General features: G+C 36.1%; 1 protein-coding gene across 1 annotated transcript in view; it reads left to right on the top strand.

Annotated features, from left to right (window-relative positions):
* Positions 1-21,921, top strand: part of SNX7 (sorting nexin 7) — a 127,738-nt gene that overhangs the window by 47,549 nt on the left and 58,268 nt on the right. Inside the window, exons 3-6 of the mRNA XM_006830929.1 lie at positions 1,123-1,233; positions 1,558-1,722; positions 4,442-4,640; positions 11,676-11,875. Of these exons, the coding sequence (XP_006830992.1) occupies positions 1,123-1,233; positions 1,558-1,722; positions 4,442-4,640; positions 11,676-11,875 (675 nt within the window). The remainder of the gene's footprint in view (positions 1-1,122; positions 1,234-1,557; positions 1,723-4,441; positions 4,641-11,675; positions 11,876-21,921) is intronic.

Raw genomic sequence — 21,921 nt, 5'->3', positions numbered from 1 at the left:
ATAAAGTTTCAACAGAGCTTTCAGACTAAGACATAGTAGGAAGAAACTCCAGGTGATCTAGTTCCGAAAGTATCAACCAAGAGACAATTAAAACCCAGTGGATTGCAATGGTCTGATCCTGTTTTGTATTGGTAGTAGTAACTTTTTTTGTGTGAGAGGTAAATGCTTTAGATAGTTCAGAGTTTTGTATTTGGCTTGAAATTCAAGATTTGGATTGTTCCCATATTTTCCTCTTGCCATACATATTGGCATAGATTTTTTGGTTTGTTGAGAGTATGTATTTTAATGGCTTTGCTTAATTTTAAGAGTTTAGGCATACAACCCTAAACATAATTCCTTAGGAAGTGGCAGGATGATTTCCTTTTTACATCAAATATCCATTAATAACGTTTTTTTAAAACAGTGATAAAATCACTCTGTAAAATGTTAGAATTTTCACATACTGAAATCACATTTTAGCAAAGCAATTTGCTTGAGCAAATCCCAGGAAAACATTTTTCTCAGTTACATCCTGGTTATTTTCCAAGCTATAAAAATAGGACTTTCCTCAAATTCTGAATTCTAATCATCTTGAGAAAAGATACATATTTGAAACCTAAATTCAGATCACACTTGTTAGCGAGAAAGTTATGCCAGAGATAATAGTAGTTAAAAATCTTGTGGAAGGCAGATGGTTGTTATAAGACAGATTTTTCAGTGTGGATTTTAAATTTCAGCATGATGTTTGCTTTCTGGAAATATCAAAAAGTTTGCTTTGTTTCATGTACTACATGAGTAGATGACTGAAGAAAAAAAAAAAAAAGTACAGGCTGCAAACACTGAATAATTAAGGTTTATTATTTTTCTGAGAGATCCATTTACTTCAGAGTATCTGGTAGCGTAGTGGTTACGAATCGGGCTGCGAACCTTAAGGTCAGCGGTTCGAAACTACCAGCTGCTCCACGGGAGAAAGATGAGGCTTTCTACTCCCGTAAGGATTTACACCCTCGGAAACCCTGTACAGGGTCGCTATGGGTCGGAACTGACTCGACGGCACTTAACAACAACAACAATCTAAAATAACATTAGGCAAATGTCTTCTGTCTTAACATTGCTTTTGATCTTATTTCCCCCCCTTTTCAGACATCTCGTAGTGAATTTGATGAGAGTGAATTTGAAGTTAGAAGACGTTATCAAGATTTTCTGTGGTTGAAAGGAAAACTTGAAGAAGCGCATCCCACTCTGATTATTCCTGTAAGTTTTGCAAGTAGTTCTTAGTTTTGCTAACGTTTTGTCTTTCAAATGCCTAAAAACTAATCTGAGACCTTTAAATTCAGTTTAATTCATTTATTGTAGAAATATTTGTTTCTAAGCATTTAAATTTATGTATAGATTTTTTAAAGAGCTGTTGTAATAGGTTATCTCTCAGGTATTGGTTCTAATACTGTGACTATAAAAAGATATTTTTGTAAGAAATGATTAACTACTCAGTAGCCTTCCAACAAAGAAAAGAACTATAGAGTTGCTTATGAACCTGTGCAATATAAGGCTCACACTCCTTTTTTGTTGTTGTTTCAGCCACTGCCAGAAAAGTTCATAGTGAAAGGAATGGTGGAACGCTTTAATGACGACTTTATTGAGACACGGAGGAAGGCATTGCATACATTTTTGAATCGAATTGCTGATCATCCAACTTTAACATTTAATGAAGACTTTAAAGTTTTTCTTACTGCACAAGCTTGGGTAAAAATTTTTTTATTTATATTCATGTAATCCTTGAGAATGTATATGTATAATTGATTGTACACTTTCTTTTTTTTTACCTTTATAAGTCAGGTATGAATGTCCTCGGTTTATGGTAGCTTAAAAAAAAAAAAGAGAGAGAGAGAGACGTCCTTCAGAACAGCCCTGTGTCAGTTCTCCATATAACCACAGATACCTAGTACCATCCCCACGTACAAATACTCATTTATCTTGATACACAAAATAAATTGTCCTTTAATGCCAGGACACACTTATAAGCCAATACAGATCATCTGTAAATGTATTATTTTATCAAGGCTTTTTCAAGTAAGTTTGGGTTAATGCTTTCTAAGGTGATATAAAATTTTATTAGAAAGATAGATTTATGCTTACTTTTCCTCCAGTTGCTTAATGTGGAGGATCTAACTTAAAACAGAGAAAATATATATGTTTCTCTTCCATTTAATTTTTTTCATGAAGATGTAGCTAATCAGGAAAGCTGGATGGACAAAGGGTCACAATTAAACAATTATTGACTAATGTTGGGTTTTCTGTCTCTTAAGTTCCTGCAAAATGGTAGAAGCTAAAAAGTGGTTCACATTAATTTTAACAGATAGATCTTATTTTTTTAAAAAACAGAAATCCTTTTGCGGCTAATGTGAAATGAATTTGTGGCCTGGCTCCAGAACCTTAAGGCTATTAGAAACCCTCTCTAGACAGTTGTAGTAGCAGTTTTTCGGTTGTGGCTTGTGCTGACTCTGATAATGCTTACTCTATCAAATGTTGCCACAGCACTCCTAGAAGAATATATTGTCTGGTCAGAGATGGAATCAGTTATTATTTATGCACACAAATCAAAGTAACTTAACAAGTTTGTACATATCAGTCAATATGGAGTACTGGTGTGGCACTGAGGGTTAATGCGCTGAACTGCAAAGTCAGATTGAACTGCAAGACCAGTGGTTCAAGCTCACCAGCTGCTCCTTGGAAATCCTATACAGGTTTGCTATGGGTTGGAACCAACTTGACAGCACTTAACAACAATAAGTAATTTTATATTGTTTTACATAATTTTTTGTAAGAACTTCAGAAAAGACAATCTAGAGAAAGATGGGCAATATTTTACTTAATAGCTGGACAAATAATACTTAATATAAATTATCTGTGATTTAGGTAGTTAGCAGTGTTATTTATAGATTTATTCCTTTGTTACTCTTCAACTTCTCTTTGTTCAAAATCTATGTTCAACAGTGTTCAAGACGTGCTACAAACTTCATCAGAACTCCTGTCCTCTTTTTGTTGCCTTTATGTCTGGCCATACTTCTTGGTTCACACTGAAAAAGCAAACTACGCATCTTATTAAAAATGCTATTAAAGCAGCCAATGAAGAAGTTACATAACTTAGGCCTCCTTCCCTACTTCATTTGGTTGAGGAGTTATGGTCATGTAGTATCAGTTTGTAAACTCACCTAATGACTTTATAGAAACAAAGTAGACTAATGCTAAAGACCCAAGTCTTTGGAGTTTGACTGGCAGGGTTCAAATTCCTGCTCTACCATTGATTAGCTGTTAGACCTTGATCAAGTTGCTTAACCTTTCTATGCCTCCATTTTCTTTTGTAAAATGAGGGAAATAATAAGACTTACTTCATAGAATCATTGTGAGTATAATGCATGAAATATGTTAAGCTCTCAATAAATGTAATCTATTGTAACTAAAGGAGCTCTGGTAGCGTAGTGGTTAGGAGTAGAACTGCCAACCTCAAGGTCAACAGTTTGAAACTACCAGCTGTTCCACAGGAGAAAGATGAGGCTTTCTGCTCCCGTAAAGATTGACAGCCTCGGAAATACTGTACAGGGTCGCTATGAGTCGAACTGTCTCCACAGCACATAACAACAACAATTGTAACTAAAAGGAGCTCTGGTAGCGTAGTGGTTATGATTTGGTCTGAGAATCACAAGGTCAGTAGTTCAAATCTGCCAGCTGTTCCACGGGAGAAAGATGGGGCTTTCTGCTCCTGTAAAGATTTACAGCCTTGGAAACCCTGTACAGGGTTGCTATGAGTCAGAACTGACTTCATGGCACATAACCACAACCACCATTGTAACTAAAGAATAAATAGAGTTTCCCTTTTTTTTTTTTTTCATGGTATAACTTAGGCCCTGAGAAATCTTCTTTCAGTTGTCTTGTTTTCCATTAAATTCCTGTTACAAAATAAAATACAGACAGTATAATCTATCATCCTCTTCTCTAGTATCTCCTTGAACACTATTCCCTCAGTTGAACCTTGTTCTTATAAAGATGTGTGCTTTGAGGAAAGATTGTGTAAATGTTTTACTTGAGTACTTAGAAAGGGAATATTACCAAGGAGACAGACCTAGAGTAGAAATTGTACCAAATAATACTCATTTGCTTCAGACTAGCACTAAAAAGACATTGTGAACCTTTTTATTATTATCTGTATTTTATTCTTCTAATTGTTGTTGTTGTTGTTAAGTGTCGTTGAGTTGATTCCGACCCATAGTGACCCTGTATAGGGTTTCCAAGGAGCAAGCTGATGAGCTTGAACCACTGACCTTGCAGTTTAAATGACTTTGCAGTCTGATGCTTTAGCCCACAACGTCATACACAGGACTCTAATTAGTTTTCTTTTATTATTAAATCTTGGAATATTGTGTGCTTCACTATAAACATTTCATTTTTGTTTGTTTGTTTCTAGGAACTCTCTTCTCACAAGAAACAAGGACCTGGATTGCTAAGCCGGATGGGGCAAACAGTCAGAGCTGTTGCTTCCTCAATGAGAGGAGTTAAGAACCGCCCAGAGGAATTCATGGATATGAATACCTTTATTGAAACATTTAGCCAGAAAATAAATTTGATAGATAAAATATCTCAGAGAATTTATAAAGAAGAAAGGGGTATGTAGAGTCTCTCTTCTATGATTTCTCTTTAATTTCTAATGAACCATCATATTCACTAACATAGTATGACAACATTAAGTTAGAATTTCACCTTCAAAAAGTGGTTTATGTCCAGCCATGTTGTGAAATTTTCTGATTCCCAACTCATTATGAAGATAGCCAAGACCAGTCTTCATCACTTTACCATTAGCTGTTCTAGGTTCCATTTATAGGTAACAGAAGAGTAAGTTGAATTATTTAGAAGTAATTATATAAAATTGTCACTAGTTTAACAGGAACCATTTCAAGAATAAGATTTTCAGCATTTTCTGTTGGAAACAAAGAGGAAGGATCAGTAGTTGGAAAATATGGCCTTTGTGATAGAAGTGATTCTGGAGATTACATGCTAGAGTTTTGTAAGACCAATGATGTCTTCATTTCAAATACCTTTTTTAAATACCATAGAAGACGACTATACATATGGACCTCATCAGATGGAATACACAGATATTAAATAGACTGCATTTGTCAAAAAAGACAGTATGGAAGCACCATATCACCAGCCACAAAAAAAAAAAAAAAAAAAAAAAACCAGAGTCAGACTGAAACAGACCTTATGTGAGCTCAGATTGAAGGTGAAAAAAGTGAAAACTAGTCCATGGGAGCCAACATATGACCTTGAACATATCCCACCTGAACTTAAGGATGATCTGAAGAACATATTTGATGTGATAGACTCTAAGTACTGAAGACCAGAAGCACTTTTGGATGAAATCAACAACATTATACAAAAAGAAAGCAAAGGTCATTAAGAAGACAAGAAAGAAGGAAAAGACCAAAATGAATGTCAGAAGAGACTCTGGAACTTGCTATCCAGTGTGAAGATGCTAAAGTAAATGGAAGAAATGAGGAAGCAAAAAAAGCAGAGTAGAAAATTTCAAAGGTCGGTTCAAGATGACACAATCAAATATTATAATGAAATGTGCACAGACCTGAACACTTTCAGCATGTTTCAAGCTGAAGGAATTGAAGAAAAATTCAAGCTTCGACTTGAAATATTGAAGGATTCTATGGGCAAAATATTGAATGATGCAGAAAGCAACAAAAGAAGATGGAAGGAATATACAGAGTCACTATACCAAAAATAAATGGTTGATATTCAACATTTCAGACATTTCAAGACAGAGCATATATTTAAGAGCCATTGATACTGAAGGAAGAAGCCCAGGGTGAAGTGAAGACATTGGCAAAGAATAGGTACCTGAAATAGACAGAATACAAATTGAAATCTTTCAACAAACTGATGCACCACTGGAGGCCCTCATTCATCTATGCCAAGAAATTTGGAAGACAACTACCTGGCCAACTGTCTGGAAGAGATCCATAACTGTGCCCATTCCAAAGAGAGGTGACTCAACAGAATGCAGAAACCATAGTACAATACCGTTAATATCTCACGCAAGCAAAATTTTACTGAAGATAATTCAAAAATGGCTGCAATCGTACATTGCCAGAGAATGTCAAGAGGTTCAAGCCAGATTCAGACGAGGACATGGAATGAGGATATCATTGCTAACATCAGATGAATCTTGGCTGAAAGCATAAAATGCCAGTAAGATGTTTACCTGTGCTATTTTGACTATGCTGAGGCTTCCATTGTGTGGCTCATGACCAGCTATGGACAGCATTGCAGAGAATAAGTATTCTGGAACACTATACTGTGCTCATGAGAAAACTACATAGGTCAAGATGCATTTGTTCTAACAGAACAAGGGAATACCAAGTGGTTAAAATTAGTAAAGTTGTGTGCTAGAGTTGTATTATTTTACCATATTTATTTAGTCTGTATGCTGAGTAAATAGTCTAAGAAGCTGGATTTTATGAAGAAAAACATGATATCAGTATTGGAGGAAATCTCATTAACAACCTGTGATATACAGATGATACAACCTTGCTTGCTGAACGCGAAGAAGACTTAAAATACTTACTGATGAAGATTGAAGACCAAAGCTTCTTCTAGGGTTGCACCTCGATGTAAAGAAAACAAAAATCTTCACCACTGGTTCAATAAACAACATCCTTATAATGGAGAAATGTTTGAAAAAATCCAAGACTTCCTTTTGCTTGGATCCACCATCAACACTCATGGAAGCAGCAGTGAGGAAATCAAACAACATATTGCAATAGGCAAATCTGCTGCACAAGACCTCTTTAAAGTGTTGACGAGCACAGATGTCCATTTAAGGATTTAGTTGCTCCTGACCCAAGCCATGGTATTTTCAATAAACTCATATGCCTATGAAAGTTGGACTGTGAATATGGAAAACTGTGGAAGACCTGATACATTTGAGTTATGGTGTTGGAGGAGAATATTAAAAGTAACCATGGACTCCCAAAAGAACAAACCAGTCTGTTTTGGAAGAAGTAGAGCCAGAATGTTCCTTGAAAGTCAGGATACCGAGACCTTGTCTTTCATTCTTGGGCATACTATCAGCAAGGACTGGTGCCTGGAGAATATTATTATATTTGGAAAGTTGGACAGTCAGAGAAAAAGAGGAAGACCCCCACAAGGTGGATTGGCACAATCACAGCAACAATGGGCTCAAACGTAGCAATGAATGTTAGATTGGTGCGGGACTGGGCAATGTTTTGTTCTGTTTTGCATAGTGCTGCTATGAGTCAGTGCCGACTTGTTGGAAACTAACAACAACATAATTGTACATTTTTCTGCTTTTAAAACAGGCAGAGCTTTTTTGTTGATTTGTGTGTGTTGTTATTTTTTAGCTTACTCTTAGTGTGGTACTATAGGATTAGCACTGGACTATGAACCACAAGGTTGGCATTTCAAACACACCAGTGACTCCTAACAAACCCTATACAGGTTCGCTATTAGTTGGAACAGACTCAATGGCATGTAACAACAACAGCCATTATTAATATATGTTCTGATAAAAGTTGGTGTTATAGATGAAGAGCTACTTAAAAACAAACAAAAGGCCCTACGTTAATGACTTGTTTATTGTCTATCCTCCAGTAAAATAAGGTTCATGAAGATAAATAAGGGACAACTTTAATTTTACTGTCTAGAAATAGTAATATCTAGTATCTACTCCCTAGTATCTCAATAGGATAGCACACAGTAGGTGATTAATTGAGATTTGTTTCATATTGAAAAAATAAAATGAATGAGCGTAAGATTTGGTATGGTGTTAGGAAAATACTTCCTCCAATACTGATATCATGTTTTTCTTCATAATTTTTTGGAGTACTAATATGTTGTCTTGATAGAGAGAAAATAATACAGAGAATTGTTACAGCTTCCTCTACTTTGCCCTTTTCATCTTCCATTTCTGTACATTGCATTAAAATTGTGGTGTATGGTGACAGTATAATTTATTTTAAACAATAAATTTGTTTTGTTTGCACTTTGATTTGCCAGTTGTTCAAAATCTGAAGCAGCTAATTCTTTTAACTAGTTTCTGTGAGTCTAAATTTTTTATGTAGATTCTTGATTTGAAGTTCGGTGGGATAGTAATTCAAAGAGACTTCTGGAAATTCTTGACACAGGATTTTGATAGAATATCATATTGACTTGAGTAAGGGAATGGTTTTAAAATACAGTATTTAATCTTGGAGTTTATGTGCCATGAAGTCAGTTGCAACTCGTAGCGACCCTGTATAGGGTTTCTGAGGCTGTAAATCTTCACGGGAGCAGAAAGGCTCATCTGTCTCCAATTGAGTGTCTGGTAGATTCGAACAGCTGACCTTTAGGTTAGTAGCCCAGCTCACAACCCACTGCACTACCAGAGCTCCTAAAATTTTTGAAAGGCTGCACTAATTATGAAGTTCTCAAAAGGACAACTGGATTTTGTGTTGCTGTTATTCTTAAGCACTGCTGGGTAAATGCTGACTCATAGCGACATTATATAAGGTTTCCGAAGAGTGGCTATTCCTTGACTTGTGAACCCATACTTTATCCTACAGTGCCACACCAGTAGTGTAAGGTTATTAAGTCTAATACTTTCATTGTTGCTGTTGTTAAGTGCCATCAAGTCGTGTTTGTCTCTTAGCGACCCTGTGTAGGGTTTCAGAGTGACTGGTGGTTTTGAACTGCTGACTTTGTAGTTAGCAGTTCAGTGCTGATCCTCTATCCCCACCAGGACTTAATACTTTTATTGGGTGACACCTAATATTTTCTTTTCAAATTTTTTATTTCTTTATGTTTTCCACTTACTAGAACTTCAGCAAGCAGGTCTAGAACATAGAAACTTTTAAAATTATGATCATATAATTTAGAGCAATATATCAGATTTTGGCCAACCTTAATGAGTAGTAAGTAATTGACTATATCATTGTACTTATACACATGTTAGAAGAAGTTTATTGCTTTTGTATGAATATTGGATCCAAAATAAGACCACTAATCAATTCCTAGACTTAAAAAATCTATCATTGAATGTTGATACTGTGAAAGCAAAACAAAAACAAAACCAAACAAAAAAACCTGTGGAAATAGTCATATTTTTAAATGTACTCCAAATTTTTTAATAAATGGCTTAGCAAGCATTGATTCATCTTTCATTAATCACTTATTCATTCTTTCATCGATATGAAAATATTTATTTAGCACATTATGTATCAGGCTTTGGGATATAAAAATAAGAAGACTTAGTCCCTGTTTTATGAAGCCATGTGAGTTATGTGAGCAATTACAATAGAATGCATAATGTTTTCATGTTGTTAAGTGCCTTTGATTTGGTTTCAACTGATAGTGACTCTGAGGAGTGGCTGGTGGATTTGAACTGCCGACCTTGCACTTCAAACTGACCTTGTTATCTAGTGCAATATCTCACAGAGATACAAAATTATAATGAGCAAGTTTTTTAAAAAATTTTTATAGTGAAATGTGTGATAATTTACATGGGAGAACATTAGTTTTACATTCATCCTATTGTATATCATTTCATTGCCATGGTTACGATCCCCTCCATGCGTCATCAACCAACCAAAGGGTGTACACTACAAGCCTGCCTCCCAGTTGTCAGCACACAGCCCCTCTCCCTCTCTGTGTCTAAAGTCCCCAGCTGACGAGCAAGTATTTTGACTTGAATCAAAATGTATACGGCAGAGAATCAGGAGTTAAACTTGGAGAGGCAAGTGGATAAAGGATTTGGTATGCTAGCTAAGAAGCTTACGTGTCTATTTACTATGAAAGAATGAAAAGAGACTAGTTAGGAATCCCTTCTAGTAATGTATGTTAGAGTTTTCACGGCTATGACTTTTTAGAAGCAGATCACTAGTCATGTCTTTCAGGGTACCTCTGGATGGGTTCTAACTGCCAATGTTTTGGCCAGTAGTCAAGTGCTTAACCATTTGCACCACCTAGGCACTTCTTTTGTATGGTAGGCAGAATTGTGTCTTTATATTGTGTTCCTGGTGTGGTGCTATAGGAAAAGCACTGAACTGTTAACCACAAGGTTATTGGCTCAAACCTGCTAGTCACTCTTAAGAAATTTTATACAGGGTTGCTTTGAATAGGAGCTGACTTGATGGCACTTAATAACAACAACATATTTATATTGGGGGCACTGGTGGAGCTGGACTGGTAGGATAAGAACTGGACTGCTAACCACTAGGTTGGTGATTTAAGCTGCTCCACTGGAGAAAGATGAGGCTTTCTGATCTAGTGAAGATTTACAACCTTGGAAACCTTACATGGGGCCGGTGAATCAGAGCCAACTCAGTGACCCACGATAATAGCAGCATATCTATACATGATTGGAGAGCTCAGGAGAGAAATCTAGAATAAAGGTGTCCTCAGCAAGCAGGTCTTTAATTAAAACATGCGCTTGAGGTATTCATACTTACAAGTAAGAATTATAAATGCACTTTCAAAAGGTTTAAGTCTCTTTATGTTGATTCACACAGGAATAGTTCTTTAGACTCATCGTGCATGCCCTATGATATGTAGCCTTTTGGCATATAGCCTGTCAAGAGGCTGTCCTCTTGGTAGGCCAAGGACTGCTTGCTGTACAAGCTTCTCTTTTTCATTTACCCAAGTGGAACCTGGGACCTTGTCCTTGGAGAATAGGATAATAGATAGAAGTTATAAAACCTTTCGTTATCCACACAGCATTGTGCTGAAATTAAAGAAATTTGTCAACCGAAATATAGTATTTTAGAGAAATAAAAGCAAAATTATGTAATCCCTAAAGGAGAGCTTCTAAACATATGAATAAATATACCAAACAAACAAATAAACAAGTAAATAAATAATAGCCTAGAAAGCAGTTAAGGATTCATGGTGTGCAGATTGTTAAGCTTAAAGTAAGGAGAATAGAATTAATACCTCTGTTCTACTTCTTGGGAATGGGGAAGCCCTTTATTTTCTCCATTAGGGATAGTAAGTAATGCCTACTCTGTAGAGATTATTAATTTACTATCGTTGCATCAATAGCGACCCTATAGGGTTTTTAGGTGGGAACAATGGAAGTAATACTTGTAAATAAAACATTTAGAGTAACAGTAATCACTAACTTTACAGTGATCTTAATGCTTCTATAATTGCCATTTATGGAAAAAATGGTGAGAAGGATATCATAAAAAGTGAAGAAACTCAGAGAATAAATAGAGAGGACAGACATATTGAGAAAGGATAGAGCAGAGACATTAAAAGAAATAAGAGATGTAGTCTTATCCTAGTAATATTGAACCTAGAGTCCTAGCAGACATGTCAGATTTGTGTCCGAACCTATATAGTGCTCATTTAGACTTCCATGATAAGATATGGTGATCATGTAATTTAGCTTCCAAACCATGAGAGTAAAGTAGATGCTGTTATTGATTATTCCTGGACAGTAGCGATTGAAGGACAAACCTGGACTAACTGGGATGACTAGTCAGTTTAATGATGGATGATACCATTTTCTTGTGTTCATTCATGTACACAAACATATGCACAATGAAAGAAGTAGGGGCTTTTATTACTGTCTTATGATATAGGGATTTTGAAAATGTCTGGGAGTTGAAGAAGTTATTAACTTTGTTTTGTAGAATATTTTGAGGAAATGAAAGAATATGGCCCTATTCATGTCCTGTGGTCGGCGTCAGAAGAAGAGCTGGTTGATAGCCTGAAAGGTATTGCCAGCTGCATTGACAAATGCTGTAAGGCCACTGAAAAACGAATGTTTGGACTCTCTGAAACCCTGCTGCCTGTCGTACATGAGTATGTGCTTTATAGTGAAATGTTAATGGTGAGAACATCTAATTATAAATTAACCTCAGTCCCTTGCCTGTTTATAAGCTTTTTAAAGGCAATTGCTAGTTTTGTTTTGTTCGCTACTATCTTCTCATCCTAGCAGGATGCTTTGCATGTAAATGCTTAATAAATATTTAGTTCATTGACTGAATGGATAGATAAATGTTGTAAAGTGCTGTGGAGTCGGTTCCGACTCATTGTGACCCTGTACAGTGTTTCCAAGGCTGTAAGTTTTTACGGGAGTAGAAAGCCTCATCTTTCTCCCGCGGAGCAGCTGGTAGTTTGGAACTGCTGACCTTGCGGTTCACAGCCCAATTCATAACCACCACGCTACCAGAGCTCCTTCATAGATGAATGTAAGACTACATTAATAAAAGACAGGAATACTTAATAGCAATAAAATGCATTAATAAGATTACATAAAAATTCAAAGCATCCTCAGTCAAGATCTACTTGGGGGAAATTATTAGTTTCTGCAACATTTTTACTTTTATTTTGTAAGAACAGTTAGTGCTTTGGGAATCTCTTTAATTAAAGCCTTGCTTTATACTTTTCCAGCAGTACTTTGAACCGGTTCAGTAATGGCCAATGGAATGAAACTGAAATATGCCTGAATTTTAAAAATTTGTGTGTTCTCAGACAGTAATTGGGCTGGGTAAAATGATGGCTTAAAGAACTGGAATGTGAGACTCGATGGGGCATAGGTAGTCCTTTCAGAAACCTGAGGCATGAGATTAGGTTGTTGGTGGGACTGTGGAGAGTGACACATATTCAAAGTGAAGCCATTTTTGAGCAGGGTACCATTTCTACTCAAAATTTGACAGCCAAGAAATGTTGTTGCTATGCATAGCTGCCCTTACTTTCTAGGAGTCAGATTTAAGTTTCTAGCAGGGCTTTGACACACGATTTTCTCTATATCTGTTACCATTATGGTTCTACCATATTTACAAAAATTAGATTAAAAAAAAAAAAATGAGTTCTGCTTTTGCTTCCTTGATCACTGACCACTACTGACCTGGAAACAACAGATTCAAAGCCTTGTTTATAGGTATGTTTAGCAATTTACTAAACACCATAATGTAGAAAGTACTTGAGTAGAAGCTTGATGCTTGATCTTTCTGTTGAGGATGCTTTGGGGGGAAGAGGTTGGAATCTTTAAAGATGCTTCTCTTTCACTATTGAAACTCATTTATTCTTCTTAAATTGGAGTTCTGTATTTTAACTCCACAATTCCAGTTAATGTTTCCAGATATTTAGGGTTTTGGCAATGTTTTCTGCAATGCTAATGCTTAACATCCATTATTACCTTGTATAATACACACAATCCCTTGTATAGTTACCCTGATACCTGTAAGGTGAAGGTAGGAGATGGAGTCAGTTTGCATTCACATATAGCCCATTTCTTCTGCTATTTATAATTCACTTCTGTTTTCCTGTACTCTTGATTTTTAGGTTGTTTTTTTGTTTTGTTTTGTTTTGTTTTGCCTTTGTCTAGGAAAGAAGAGTGCTCTCAGCGTTGCAGAGCTGGGCTAATGGATCTGTCTTTCATATATTGAGGTTATTCTTTGACAGAGTTAAATATTTTGTGGGCTAGTTCAGATTTCTGCTGTTACTTGACTTAACCAAGGTTCTCCTATAAGTAAACTCTTCTACCTTCCCAAGGGCTTCTAATGTTTTACTATTGTTTCCTCCTTGTTGTTATTGTTAAGTGCTGTCTACTCAGTCCTGACTTATAGTGATCCTGTATAAGGTTTTCAAGGAGTGACTGGTGGTTTTGAATCACTGCCCTTGTGATTAGCAGTGCAGTGTTTATCCTACAGCACCACACAAAGATTCCTTAGGTCCACCAAATTCCTCAGCTATATCCTTTGATTTTCATTATTAATCTCTCCATGCAGTTTCTAAAAGGAATTGGATTTGTACCATAAAAATAGTATATTCCCACCCTTAATTTTTGTTGTTGTTAAAAGTGCAGTTTAGTAAGTTATGACTCATAGCAACCCTGTATAGGGTTTCCAAGGAGCAGCTGGTGGATTTGAACCGTCTACCTTGTGGTAAAAACCTGCTTTTCAGTTCAGCGCAGCATAATCCTGTAGCATCCCTTCAGGACTCCTGCCCCCTCTTTAATTAGATGATATCTTATACTTACAATGTCATGATGGAAAGTATAGTTAGAATTTCAAGTCTTGTTTCTTGAAATGTGTGGGAAAATTATAATAACAGCTATAAATAATTATTTTTGAGGCCTTCATTAGATTGTATTATTTTGCAGCCTTTTAGGGTATGATTTAGTAGTATTTCAGAGTTCTGGTCTTATATATATTTTATTTTATTTTTTCAGTTTGACATAAAAGAATAAAAAACATGTCTTGACACAAAAATTAAGTTTGTATCATTTTTACTACTTATCTTCTGAAGTAAAGTCTCATTTAAATATATTTCTACAAGGTCGGCAGTTCAAGCTTACCAGCTGCTCCTCGGAAACCCTATATTGGGTCGCTATGGATCGGAATCGACTTGACAGCACTTAACAACAACAAACCTTCTTGAAGCACAGTCCTTAATATTTATAGAAAGAGATTTGAAATAATTGGGACTAAATTATAGTATGAGCTTTTGGGCTTAAAGAAGGGAAGAGTACTAACATTAATGCCAATTACAGATTGAAATAAATGCAAGTGAACTTGTGGTTCTGTATTTAATTTTCTGTTGATTTCTTTAAAAATAGGGGAAATGTTCATCTCTTCTAAGTGTTTTAAGAGTGACACCACTCTTAGAGTGCTTTTATCCTTAATGCCTGTTAGTTCTCGTTCTAATAGAGATGTACTATGTGACCTACATGTATCTGAATGGTGTCTGGGCCCTTGCTTTCTTCTGTGTAACACCAAAATACCTCTATCTCATAAAGCCCTTCTCTTATTCTGTGTCCTGCACTTCCTCTCACAGTGAGTGTTTGCTTACCCAGCGTTAGCTGTATTTTTTCCTCGTCTGTGTAGGCCATTAGTGTCTTAGATTTGCATTATTTAATTGATAATGCAAAAAGCCAATGAGCTCTGAGTGAAAATTAAAAAAATGAGTCTTAAGTCTAAGAAATCGAAATAGAATCTCCTTGGCAAAAAGAAAGTCTTCAAAGTAAGAAAAGTTGTAGGTGTATTCTGCATTCAGTTGCATCACAAGAATCTTGTAGATTTAAAGACACTGAAGTACAAAATCATACTTATTCAAGAAAACAGGTTGGGATTCCTGTCAGTCAAAGAAAAGGCCATGATTTCTCATCAAAAACTTGGCTAATTAATTAATATTTATACATTTTGAGCTAAAATAAAGTGCTTAAAATGTGAATGCATACTTTGATATTCTGATTCCCCACTATAATTGCCTGCTTTGATTAACCATCCCTTTGAAGTTGGATAAGAGGGCTGCCACTGATTGTAGGTATTTTCAGATAAGAGTCTCATGGTAACCTCTGAGCTGCAACCATTGTATAGTTTAGTGTTCCTTTTGGTTTTCTTTTCTTTGATGATTTGTTTTGTTCTTTGATTATTTTGAATAATTGCATATGGATTTTTAGAATTGTACACACAATGCTTGCTTTTGTTGTTAGGTGCTGTCCAGTCAGTTCTGACTCATAGAGGCACTGTGTATGAGTGAACAAACACTACCTCATCCTGTCTTTGCCATATTTGAGTCCATTATTAGAGTCCCAATGTCAGTCTGTCTCATTATTGCCATCACTCCGTCAGTCTTCCTCTAGTGTTATTTCTCTACTAAACATGAAGTTCTTCTCCACAGACTGGTCCCTACTGATAACACGTCTATACCATGTGAGATGAAGTCTCACAATCCTCACTTCTAAGGAGAATTCTGGCTGTACTTTTTTCAAGACAGATTTGCTTGTTCTTTTGGTAGTACAGGGTATATTCAGTATTATTCGTTGATACCATAATTGAAGTGCATCAATTCTTCTTTGCTTTTTCTTATTCATTGTCCAGATTTCACATATATATTGTTGTTAGATACATTTGTGTTGCTTCTGACTCATAGTAACAGAAAAACTGTTTGATCCTATGCTTTCCTAACAAGTATTATGTTTGAGCACATTGTTACTGCCACTGTGTTAATCCATCTCTTTGGGACTTCATCTTTTTGTTAACTCTCCATTTATCAAGTTTGATGTCCTTCTGCAGGGGCTGGTTTCTCCTGGCAACATGTCCAAAGACTGAGAGATGAAGTCTTAGCATTCTGACTATACTTCTTTTGGCTGAACTTGGTACTTTCAATTTTCTTAGCCAACACCATAATTAGAAAGCATCAATTCTTCAATCCTGACAATTTGTCCATCTTTCCTATTTCTTACTACCATCTGAGCTTTATCCCTGGGAAACGATCTAGTGTAGTATGTTGTTCTAATAAGTACGTAACTCCAGGGTATTACTGTTCACCTTGTAGACCTATTTACTCTTTGACTGAAAGTCGAGTCCCAGAATTGAGTTCAGTTCTAGGCATGAAAGGTATTTAAGGGTCATAGTCTTTGTGGTTCCACCAGTCTCTATCAGACCACTAAGAGTCTTGTTCTACATTCTCATTCATTCTGTTGTGATCCTTTCCAGAGCTGTCAGCAGTGGTAGTCAAACACTGTCTGGTTCTTTTGGTTTCAGAGTAATTCAGACTGAAGTTTGCATGGTCCATGAGTACTTTGGACTAATTGTCTCCTTGTGTCTTTGATTTTCTTCTCTTTTCTTTGCTCTGAATGGGGTGAGACCAATAGTAGCACCTTAAATGGCCACTCACCACGATTTTAAAAAAGACCTCATTTGCTAGTCATCAGAGTTGAATGTAGATTATTATATTTATGGACTGTTTTTTGCCAATTGACCTTTATATCTCCTGTGACTATGATCTTCAAGTACTATGCTTAGCGACTCGTTACCTCAAGATGTTTAGTTTTTACTAAGAAATTTTTGTTAAGTCTTCTTCTGTATGCTCTATCTATGCTTATATTCATGGATATTCTAGCAACATATATGTGGAAATGTCATAGCAGCACATATGTAAAAATATCCTGTCAAATCTTTATATATTAATGGGTGTATACCTGTTCTTTTTCCTACACCAGTTCAACTTGTGTGTCAATCTGTGTATCCACTCATAGATTATAGTTAATGCTGTTTTTGCAGGATTGTGTATATGAAGTATTTACCTTTATTGCATTTAATATTTACCTTTATTGCTGATCTCCCCCTAATTGTATAGTTCCTTTCCCTTCAATTAAGTTAATATACTTGTATGTCTACCAGCTTAGTTTGTGGCTTACCTTCCATTTCCCTCCCACCCCTGGTAAACTTCAAAGAATATTTCTTTTTGTAAGTAAACCTTTCAAGTTTTTTTGCAGCGCAGCAGATTTGCCCAGTGCAATATGCCCTTTGATTTCTTTATTGCTGCTTCCATGAATGGTGATAGTTGATTCAAGCCAAATGATGTCTTTCACAATTTGAGTCTTTTCTTCATTTACTGTGATGATGTTTCTTGAGCCACTTGCGAGGATTGAGGTGAAATCCATACAAAGGCTGTAGAATTTGAAATTCACCTGAGTGAGCAAAAATTGTGCCATCTGCATATCACAGATTGTTCTTGAGTCTTCTTCAAATGCTGATGCCATGTTCTTCTTCATATAATGTAGTTTCTCAGATTATTTGCTCAGCATACAGATTGAGTAGGCATGATGAAAGAATACTATCCTTGCTCACACCCTTTTCTGATTTTAAACTATTCAGTATCCTCTTGGTTTGTTCAAACAACTGCCTCTTGGAATATGTACAGGTTCCTCATGAGCACAATTTAGTGTTTCTGGAATCCCATTCTTCACATTGGTATCCATAGTTTGTCATGATTCACACAGACAAATCACAAATAAAACATCTTTCTGGTATATTCTGCTGTCAGCCAAGATCCATCTGATGTCAGCAGTGATACCATTAGTCCCATGCCCTCTTCTGAATCCAGCTTCCATTTCTGGCAGCTCCTTGTCAATATACTATTGCAACCGCTTTTGAATTATGTTAACAGTTTACTTGCGTGTGGTATTAATGATACTGCTCACTGTTTGCATTCCAGTGGGTACCTTTTTTTGGAATGGACACAGTATGGGTCTCTATCAGCATGTTGGTAAGGTAGCTGTTATTGAGATTTCTGGCATAGATAAGTGAGCAACACTAGCACTGCATCACTTTGTTGAACAATTTTCATTTGTATTTCATCAGTTCCTAGAGTCTTGTTTTCACCAGTGCTTTCAGTGCAGCTTTGACTTCTTTCTTCAGTACCATTGTTCTTGATCAGCAGGCCACCTCTTACATAGTTGAGCATCAGTATACCTTCCATCTTCTTTTGATGCTTTCTGCATCATTCAATATTTTGCCCATAGAATCCTTCCATATTGCAAATTGAGGCTTGATTTTTTTTTTTTTTTTCTTCATCTTGATAAGTGCTGAGTGTGTTCTTACTTTGTTTTCTAACTTCAGGTTTTCATACATTTCATTCTAATACTTTACTTTGTTTTCTTGAGATGCCTTTTTATATTTTCTGTTAAGCTCTTTTACTTCTTCATTTCTTGCAGTTGTTAAGAGTCTCTTCTGATATCCATTTTTGTCTTTTATTTCTTTCCTATTTTTTTCATGACCCTTTGATTTCTTCCTGTATGATGTTCTTGATGTAATCCCACAGCTCTTCTGGTCTTTGGTTATTAGTGTCAAATGCATCAAATCTGTTCTTGAGATGGTCTGTAATTTCAGATGAAATCTATCATATTTAGGCTCTCATTGACTTGTTTTAATTTTCTTTAGCTTGAGTCTGAACTTGCATATGAGTGATCAATGATATGTTCCCCAGTTAGCCCCTAGTCTTTTTTAGGCTGATGATATTGATCATTTTCATTGTCTCTTTCTACAGATGTAGTCAATTTGATTTCTTTGTATACCATCTCATGAGGTCCATGTGTATAGCTGTCTTTTATGTTGTTTATAAAAGGTATTTGCAAGGAACAAATCATTTTTCTTACAAAATTCTATCAAGTAATTACTAGCATAATTCCTATCACCAAGGCCATATTTTTCAACTACTGCTTCTTCCTCTTTGTTTCCAACCTTTGCATTTCAGTCACCAGTAGTTATCAATACATCTTGATTGCATGTGTGATCAATTTCAAAATGAAGAAGTTGGTAGCATTTTCCAGTTTAATTGTCCCTGACTTTAGTGGTTGGTGCATAAACTTGAATAAGTGGTATTAGGGGTCTTCCTTGTAAGTATTTAGGTATTATCCTGTCACAGACGGCATTGTACTTCAAGATAGATCTTGGAATGGTCTTCTTGAAGATGAATGTGATGCCATTCCTCTTCACTTTGTCATTCCAGGCATAGTAAACCATATAATTGTCCTATTCAGAATATCCAATACTAGTCTATTTCTGCCCACTATTGCCTAGGACATAGATGTTTATGTATTCTATATCATTTTGGGTGATTCCCAACTTTCCTAGATTCATAGTTCGTACATTCCAATTCTGATTATTAATGAATGTTTGCAGCTGTCTCTTTGATTTTGAGATGTGCACCAACAACAAATGAAGGTCTGGGAAGCTTTGCTCCATTAAGGTTAACTCTACTTTGGGGAGGCAGCTCTTCCCTAGCTGTATTTTGAGTGCCTTCATTCCTGAGGGGCTCATCTACTGACACTATGTCTGATATGTTCTGCTGCTATTTGTAAGGTTTTCATTGGTTAGCCATTCAGCAGTGGTTTATCTGCCCTTTCTACTCTGACTTAGTCCGGAAGTTCTGCTTAAACCTGTCCTCAATAGGTGACCTTGCTTTTATTTAAAATACCAGTGGCATAGCTTCCCGCATGATCGTAACATACAAACCACCACAATACAGCAAACTTACAGACAGTTGGTGGTTGTGAGCATACTAGGAGATTATAAACTCTATGTCTTGAGTCAGATGCACCTTACTCCTCGTAGTGATATCTTTGCTTTTTAATACTTTCAAGAGTTCATTTGTAGCAAATTTTGCCAAATGCAAGTTTAAACTGCTGCTTCCATGGGCTTTGATTGTGGATCTAGGTAAAATGAAATCCTTGACAACTTCTAACTCGTCTTCATTTATCATAATATTGCTTATTGGTCCGTTTATGAGGATTTTTGTTTTATGTTGCAGTATGATACATACTAAACACTGTAATTTTTCATCTTCATTATTGCTGATTCAAGTCCTCTTAGCTTTCAGCAATTACAGTTGTGTCATCTGCATATTGCAGGTTGTTAATGACTCTACATCCAATTCTGATACCACGTTCTTTATTTATTTGATTAATTATATAGCAAATAACTTAGATTATTGGCTCAATATACAGGTTGATTAATTATTATGAAAGGATTCAACCCTGACACATAGCTTTCCTGGTTTTAAACCATACAGTAGCTCCTTATTCTTTTCAATGGACTGTCGCTTGGCGTTTGTACAGTTTCTCTATGAGCACAGTTAAATGTTCTGTAATTCCCATTCTTTACAATGTTATCTATAACTTTTTATGGTTCACACAGTTGTATGTCTTTCCATAGTGAGTGAAACACAGGTAAATATCTTTTTGGTATTCTTTGCTTTCATCCAAAATCCATCTGACATCAGCAGTGATATCCGTCAGTCCATGTACTCTTCTGAAATCTGGCTTGAACTTCTGGCTGATCCCTGAAATTTCCTGGCTTGAATTTGCTTCTGTCTGTAACAAGGAGTTCTGGTGGCATAATGATTACAAATCGGGCTACAAGCTGCAAGGTCAGCAGTTCAAAACTAGCAGCTGCTCCGCTGGAGAAAGATGAAACACTCTGCTCCCATAAAGATTTACAGCCTTGAAAACCCTGTACAGGGTCGCTATGAGTTGGAACTGACTCCGCGGCACACAGCCACCACCATAACAACAATATTTGAATTAGCTTTACCAACATTGTACTTACATGTGGTATTAAGAATGTTGTTCCAGAGTTTCCACATTCTTTTGGGTCGCCTTTCATTGGAGTGGCCACACATGTGGATTGCTTCTAGTTGATTGGCCAGGTTGCTGTCTTCCATGTTTTTTGACATAAACAAATGAGCACTTCTAGAGTTGTATGTGTTGAAACATTTAAATTGGTGTTCTGTCAATTCCTGGAATCTTGTTTTTCACCAGTGTCTTCAGTGAAGCTTGGACTTCATCATATGCTTCATGATGTGCTATCTCCTGAAATGGTTGAGCATCATCCAGTTTTTAATAGGGTGGCTCTGTGCATTTGTTCCTTTATCTTCTTTTGATGCTTCCCAACATTGTTCAATATTTTTAGCATAGAATTTTAAAGTATTATAACTCAAGACTTCAATTTTTTTTCTAACATCATTTAGCTTGAGAAATGTCATGTGTGTTCTTTCCATTTGGTTTTGTAATTCCAGAACTTTGCACATTTCATTATAATACTTTGTCTTCTCAAGCCACCCTTTAAAATTTTTTGTTCAGCTTTACTTCATTTCCTCCATTCAAGTCAGAGTCTCTTCTGACATACATTTTGGTCCTTTCTTGTTTTTGTAATTATCTTCTCATTTCTTTATATATGATGCCCTTGATATCATCCCATAGCTCATATGATTTTTCATCATTAGTATTAAATGTATTAAATCTGTTATTGAGAGGAACTCTACATTCACGTGGTAGTGTAATGGTTATGAATCGGGCTGCTTGTCTCAAGGTCAGCAGTTCGAAACTACCAGTGGTTCCACAGGAGAAAGATGAGGCTTTCTGCTTTGGTAAAGACTTACAGGCTTGGGAACCCTGTGCAGGGTCACTATGAGTGGGAACCAACTCCAGGGCACATAATCACCACCATACTCATGGTTGCACTTTGGCTCTCATATTTGTTTTCATTTTTGTTTTGTTAAGGTTTTTATTGTGCATTGAACAAAAGTTTACAGGGCAGACCATCAGTTTTACATTCAACAAATCATACACCTTGTTTCATTACA

Source organism: Chrysochloris asiatica, unplaced genomic scaffold (assembly GCF_000296735.1).
Source record: "Chrysochloris asiatica unplaced genomic scaffold, ChrAsi1.0 scaffold00002, whole genome shotgun sequence".
NCBI lineage: Eukaryota > Metazoa > Chordata > Mammalia > Afrosoricida > Chrysochloridae > Chrysochloris > Chrysochloris asiatica.
The sequence above is the reverse complement of the archived record's forward strand: the minus strand, read 5'-3'. Positions and strand labels throughout refer to the sequence as shown.